Source organism: Mercenaria mercenaria, chromosome 5, assembly GCF_021730395.1.
Source record: "Mercenaria mercenaria strain notata chromosome 5, MADL_Memer_1, whole genome shotgun sequence".
Taxonomy (NCBI): Eukaryota; Metazoa; Mollusca; class Bivalvia; order Venerida; family Veneridae; genus Mercenaria; species Mercenaria mercenaria.
Window position 1 is genome coordinate 89,641,376 of NC_069365.1, and position 7,127 is coordinate 89,648,502.

Genomic DNA, 7,127 nt, shown 5'->3' on the forward strand with positions numbered 1-7,127 from the left:
TGAAACTTGAGTTTGAAAGAATTGAATATACAATTTACATTTCGACGTACACGGTGCAAATTTGTATCAGTACGTAGTGAACCCAACATAATACGATACATGTACATCAGCGTTGGGCCTGTGCGGATGATCCTTAAACAAAATACAGGAAATATGTTTTCGAATGAAAGAAGTAACTGATATGCCAAATAGAGATAAAATATTGTTGCAATGAATCGCAATAAAGCTTTGTGGAAGGCTGGTGTTAGTGTCTTTAGTTTAGATACGTAATTTATAGTCAAGAAACCAACATTCTGATATATTTTTATAGAAGTAACTAAATCCCTATTGCATTGTATAATCACAATCCTAAATTTGCTTTTCAGGAAAATGGTCAAAGAAAGGCTAACGAGGCAAAAATGGAAGCGAAACGGTTACAGAGAGAAGCTGAACTGCAAAAGAAACATGAAGGTATTGAAATTTGTTTTGTATTAGAACATTAGACAATCGGTTAACGGTAAATCTTCATCAAAATTGATATTTCACAGTCTTACAGATACAGTTAACCTTGCTTCATACAATTTTCGTATAAAACAAAATAGTATAAATTCTGTTTGAACAGAAAATGCCAATTTCCACAAATTGTATACATTAAAGCCTTTACGTAGTTATGTTTAATCAAATTTCAGTCGATTTAACAATATTTTTATTCTGTTTCAGCCGAGGCAATCGAAGGGCAGTCACCGGAAGATGCAGAGGGTAAAGGTTCTATTGTTGAAATGCTTCTTGCTGATGTTAGAAGTGGTTTCAAGAAGTTTGGTGAAACGAACTTCTCGGTTACCAAAGTCCAGAAAATCAGCCTGGAGAATTCCAGCGTACCGTCAGGAGATGGTCCTTTATCCCCGAGAGATGATATTGGGTCAGGATTTGTACGCGGAGGTACAGGGAGGCGAAGTATGAGAGGAAAATCGTCAAAGAAGGAATCAGAAACAAGTGCAAATGACGCTAAAGTGAACGGAAATATAGATGAACTAAATCAGACTGGTTCAAGGAAAAGCTATGCTGTAGCCACTGATGACACTTTATTTGACATTCTCATGCAGCCTGAAAACGAGGCTGGGAAATCTTCTCCTGCAACTGACGGAAGTTTTGTAAGAACTCAGAGCTTGCGCCGAAGAAGTCAACATCGGCGTATGCAGCGCGAAGGACTGGGTAGTGATTTATTTGGGCGTGAAAGAGCACCATCGCCTAATATAGAAGCACAAAAGAAAGAAATAATTGATATTAAAGAAAGACCAAAATCTGACATTCTAGATGATAATTTTGATTATAGAAAAGGTGCAGGTGTACGAAGAAGTAGAAGTTGGTACGATAGCACAACTTCATCGGCATCCGATAGTACACCAAAACGCATGTACGATCCAAATAATAATAAAAGTGAAGATAATCTATCAATTGACAATAAACAATCACCATTTAGATCTGATGATCCAGGCCGTCGATCCTCACGGTGGAGAGGTGAAGTAATTGATAAAGCACTCCCTATTATTGATGAGAAATCTCGTTTAGTTACGCCAACAAAGGAACTGGATGTTGCTTCTAAGTTTGAAACGAAAAACGCTGACGAAATTCAGATAACTAAAGACGATAGTTTTGCTTTAGTTGAAAAGAAAAACAAGGAAAAACTAGCTAGAAGATTTAGTTCTAGCGCTTTAAACCACAGTCAGATTCAACGCGTGTTAGAAACCGCGGAAGATGTGAAAAATAAAACTGATGAACATTCAGTGGCAATTTCAGTGCGATCAAAAATAAATAAACGATGGCACAGTGAGTTAGACAAAACTGATATTGACAAAGTGTTAAAAGCAATTGAGGATACGGGAAAACAAATTGACGAAAAAATTAAGAGTGATCCAGTGCCTCAGAATCCAACAGAAACAGTAACTGCTACAGTACAGGCTCAAACTAATGTAGATAATAAGGTTGTACCACAAGGTGATCCTAACGAACCGGAACATTTAAAGGTAAAACGTAATAAACGCAAACAGAGATCCAATCTTTCTATGGATGATATCCATGCAGCCTTTCAAAAAATCGACACACCAAACAAGACCGAAAGTAAAACTGAACTTCAAAGTACGGATGTAAAACCTGTTGAAAGTGTTGAAACGACACCAAAATCACCACATGTGCCGCCTCGTCGAAACAGAAAAAGTACTGAAGGTTCAGTTGAGAAAACTGACACAGAAATGAAAAGTGAAATGGAAAAAGAAGCCATGAGTAAGGCGGCTAAATTAGCTGGAAAGAAACGATTTCGTGATCAGAGATTTGGTGACAAAGACAGCCCATCTCAGAAAGCAATGTTAGAACATTCGCAAGGTCGGTGGAAAAGCAACGTTGAGAAAGAGAATATTGATGAAGCGTTCAGAGATTATGTTAATAAGAGTATGAGCCGGTCTAAGTCCTATGATGAAGCTGTTGCTAGAAAAGCAATGAGTGACGGTGATTTTGACGTATTAAATGGCGAGAAGAGAAACTCTTTAAGAAATAGTGCTGTTAATATGTTCACAGATGGTCGGAGGAATGGTCGTATTTTCGCAGATGAGGACAGTGATGCAGAGACAGTAACGATTGGTACGTCGTCACCAAGACGACCATCAAGTACAGCCAGTACAAAAAGTGATAGTCCAAGAAGTTCTAGCAGTAGACTATCGATTAAATCTACAAACACTTCAACGGAAACGTTGCGTGAAACATGCAGTGATGGTGAAAACTCGCCGGCACAGTCTCGCAGGGATTCTTCTGTACGCAGTATGTCAGAAAAAGTTCGTGACTCTCAAACACCGTCGCCGTCCTTCACTAATAGATCACATGAGGGTAAAGAAAATGTCAGAGCAATAACTCCTTCTTCCTTGCTACCTAACCCCGCTGACGAGAAATCTCTACAGCATTATGAAGCTAGAGCACCTTTTGACGAACATGACGATCTGCCACAAGCTGCTATGCTAAAATGGAAGAAGAAGCGTGAAGAAAAACGGAGACAAAGCTTCTACGATAACGTGCAGGGCCTGCATGGTATAGAATCCGGCAATCTTTCACCTAGAGCATATCCTGTCGATGGCATGAAGGGAGACATTTTAAATAGCCCACGTTCAGAAGGCTCTTTGCAGATAATTCATAAATCTCAGGGAAGTAACGAACTTCAGAATGAAATAGGTTCACGGTGTAGTTACGCCAGCAGTTCAGATAGCGCCAGTCGAGACGAGGGATTTGAGACAATGTCAGGTACGGTTTCTCAAAGAACATCACTAAGCAGTACGCTAGAATCAGAATTTCAAGTGCCAAACTTTGGTAAAAAGCCTGAGCCTATGAGTAAATTACAAATTAATGAAAACATAATAGCTTCAGGTGCTCGATCTTCTGTAATTGACACAAAGAAAGAGAGAACAGAATCTTGGACTGAGGCCGTTGCCAATAATGTAGGAAATATTCACAAAGATTCACCACTTGATTCATCCGTTGAATTTTCTGCCACTTCTCCAGATAGCGGCCATGGTACACTTAAGGAAGAATCTTGGGCTGACCAGTCTGATCTAGAATCAACGATCAAAAGTCCAGATTCCAGACCAATGTCTCCTGCGTCATCATTGGGTATTCCTAAGAAAGAGAAGAAAGTACCAAGCTATATGCGTGGTACAACAAGCAGTTCAAAACGAACGTCTAAAGACACGGCGGGAACGGAAGGTAAAAGACGCACTAGCTCATCTAGTTCTACACCTGTCTCAAGGCCAAATCGTCTCTCGAAGGGTTCAAGTAATCAGAGTTTGAGTAAAGCAAGGACTGGCTCAAATTCAAGCATTGCATCTATTACTAGCAATGCATCTAATTCAGGTACTTCTCAGGTTGTGAAGAAGAGAGTATCTCAAGGTGGACCGCGTGAAAGGCCATCGTCTATACATTCGTCTATGCCAGGCTCAAGGTCAACAACACCGTTACCACACACAACAACTAGGGCTCAAACCCCGACACACAGAGTAGCAGCGAAACCAGCCGCTCATGCAACATCAACGGTAGGTGCTAGAAATCCAACAAGAGCATCAAGTGCCACAAATATACGATCTGCTGGTACAACTTCCACTACCACACCAAGAACGTTAAAATCGAAGCCCGCTCCAACTCCGCCAAGCGGCCGCTCAAAAACACCAACTCCAACAACACCAGGTAGATCAACAACTTCCACTCCAACAACGCCTGGTAGGTCAGCAACTTCAACTCCAAACAGACTTCGGTCAACAACTCCAGTAAGTCATCATACAACGCATTCTTCACTGCGGTCCACAACTCCTTCTATTGAGGAGGAAGATGAAATCGACCCAAATGCTCCTTCCAGACTTAAACGGTCTCAGTCGATGCGGGTTAAATCGTCAGAACCAAGACCATCGTTTGGTCATGGTACACAAAGTAAGGAGGCCCCAGCAAAATCATCAACACCACGTCGATCATTTATGAGTCCAACTGCTTCATCTAAAGCGCGTATAGATAAACTAAAAGCAGAGGACGGTTCACCTCCCCCAACACCTCCGCCAAGGAGATCCAAAGATACGGATTCTCTTCCAGGTAAAAATGACGGTACGCCATCTCCTTTGAAGCGTACAACAAGTTTACGTGTACCAGGGCGAAACGCAAATAAAACTGGAAAAGAACAAGAAAAGACTTCTGATAATAAAATCAAAGGTTTTATATCGAAAATAGGCGGAAGTGGAAGTAAAGTTAGACCAGAATCGGACTCGAGTGGTAAATTAGCGCCAGTAGATGAATCTGCAGAAGGAGCCGATGAACACGCGAGCTCAAAAGAGGGAGGGAAGTCCCCTTCATTGAGAAAGATTCTTGGACTTAAAGCTAAAGACAAGACAGTTAGGAAATCCACAGATTCTCTAAAAGGAGACTCTCCCGATAAGAAAAGAAAACCAAGTAAATGACATTGATAATATAAATTTATTATATAATGGTGCAATACGTGAGAAACGCCGTGAAGCATTTCGTTGAAACACATACAGTATATGTGATTTCAAATACTGCGACCAAAGTGAGTGTCATTGAACTGAAGCAAGTTACCGTTGGAATAAGAACTTTAAAAGAAACACTTCAGTTCATACATATAAAGTAACAGCTTCTGCGTTTCAAAGAAAAGTGACAAACAGGTCACATGTGCTGAATGTACATAAGACAAATGTGCAAAAGGTCACAAAATTTACCCGGTCAGACTGGCGGCAGTGCGGGGTTGGTAACGAGAAGTATCAGGTTATCGGACTGTGACGTAAGGGACTTGTGGACGGTGGAATCGGGTAAACTTCGGAATTATAGTATGTTGTCCATATTGTGACAAATTTATGCGTATGGAACTTCTTTTTGATTCCTCATGTTTACGGAGTTTTTGTTAGATGTGTTTATGTGAAGATACAATTGAGACTGTCACTAAACAAGATGTTGAATATACCAGAAACAAACACACGTACAGTACCTAGAATATTACTGAGAATGTGAATTGCGAGTCTGATGGGCAGTGATTTTGCATGGACAGTGAATTTGCATGGACAGTGAATTTACTAGATTCTGTATCAATTTCTGTGATAACATTTTCTGTATGAGACAAGACCACAGTGTGGCCTAGACTTTCAAATCAAGTGCCAGATGTTAGGGATTTTTTGTCCCTTTAAAATTTATAATGCGGCTAGTTTTTTTTTTTTTTTTTTTTTTTTTTTTTTTTTTTTTTTTCATGTAGTAGCTATTGCTTTAAACCGACTTCATCCAGACAGCATGGATCTGTAAGCATATTAATTAGTTGTTCATAACAAATTAGAAGCTAGTATACGACAATAGGGTTGCATAACAAGCATTGAACATTAGAATTTCCATGAAAAAATGTAGCCAATTTCGTATTATAATAACGAATGATAGTTCAAAATGCATCCTGTTAGATGTTTAATAACGAATGCAAAGATTTAAAAATCGTGTTCATCACTAGGATTTCATTTTATTTCAAAATGGTCCTGGTCTTTCAAAATTATTTTAGTTGATATTGACTCTGCAGAAAGAAAGACGTGTAGATTTATGCATTTTCTAAAAAAAGTGTAAAAATGTTATTACATAATTCTTTATAGCTTATTTCTTATTGTAAGAATGAACTTTAATTATGTTTTGTGCACGAAATGTACACGTATACATGGGCCTCACGTGATATTAAGTTATGTACGTTTGACTAGTCGTATTGCGTATATGTACAAAGTTTTGTCATATAAAATATCGATTTTTTCTTGTACACAGTGTATGGTACAACTCAGCACATTGAGAAGTAGTGTGTGTGCGTGTGTGTAAAGGGTACCTTTTCGCAGAACGGAAAAATAGCATAATTTTTATTTACATTATGTACAGTAAAATATAACACATACATCCATTTAAGCCATATTTTGTACATATAGATGTTTTGTTAAAATGCTTAGATAGTATTTATACGGCGATTTCTATATTTTGTATACAAATTATTATTTTGTATTGATATTAGCAGATTGTAATCGTCACACGTGTAATGTATTTTGATAAAAATTCATGCTCCTTAACTTACATGTTTTTCATTTGACACATCTGTTTCATGACAGTTGTTAATCTTGTCGTTAAACACAAATAAACATTAAATCATCAATAATCAGGGTTCTTGTTATATTTATCTAGATGACAATTTCCCTCAAAGTTACACAATCTCGGTTTGTATTCATATTGATGTAACAGACTTCTTCGAAGTTACAGAATCATGGCCTGCATCTATACAGATGTTACAATTTCCGCGACGTTGCAAAATCTGAGCCTGTATTCATCTTGGAGTTACATACACATTCCAAGTTACAAAATCTGGACCTGTATTCGTCGTGTGGTCATAAAATCAATCGAAGTTACAAAATCTGGGCCCATATTTTTTATTGAGGTTATGTGTTCCCTCAATGTTACAAGTCTGGATTTGTATTTATACTGAATACAGATACAAATTCTGCAACCCGTTGAGGGAAAGTGTCATCTTAATATGAATACAGACACAGAGTTTGCAACCCTTTAAGGGAAATCGTAATCTCTTGATATGAAAACAGACACCGAGT

The 7,127-nt window shown here is 38.5% G+C and overlaps 1 protein-coding gene across 2 annotated transcripts in view; it reads left to right on the forward strand.

The window, feature by feature from the left end:
- The window catches only part of LOC123557902 (formin-J-like), a 62,963-nt gene extending 56,281 nt beyond the window's left edge, over window positions 1-6,682 (forward strand). For both annotated transcript variants that reach the window (XM_045349677.2, XM_045349678.2), the window contains 2 exons: window positions 366-450; window positions 700-6,682. In XM_045349677.2, the coding sequence (XP_045205612.2) occupies window positions 366-450; window positions 700-4,958 (4,344 nt within the window). In that variant the 3' untranslated portion in view covers window positions 4,959-6,682. The remainder of the gene's footprint in view (window positions 1-365; window positions 451-699) is intronic.
- The last annotated feature ends 445 nt before the right edge of the window (window positions 6,683-7,127 follow it).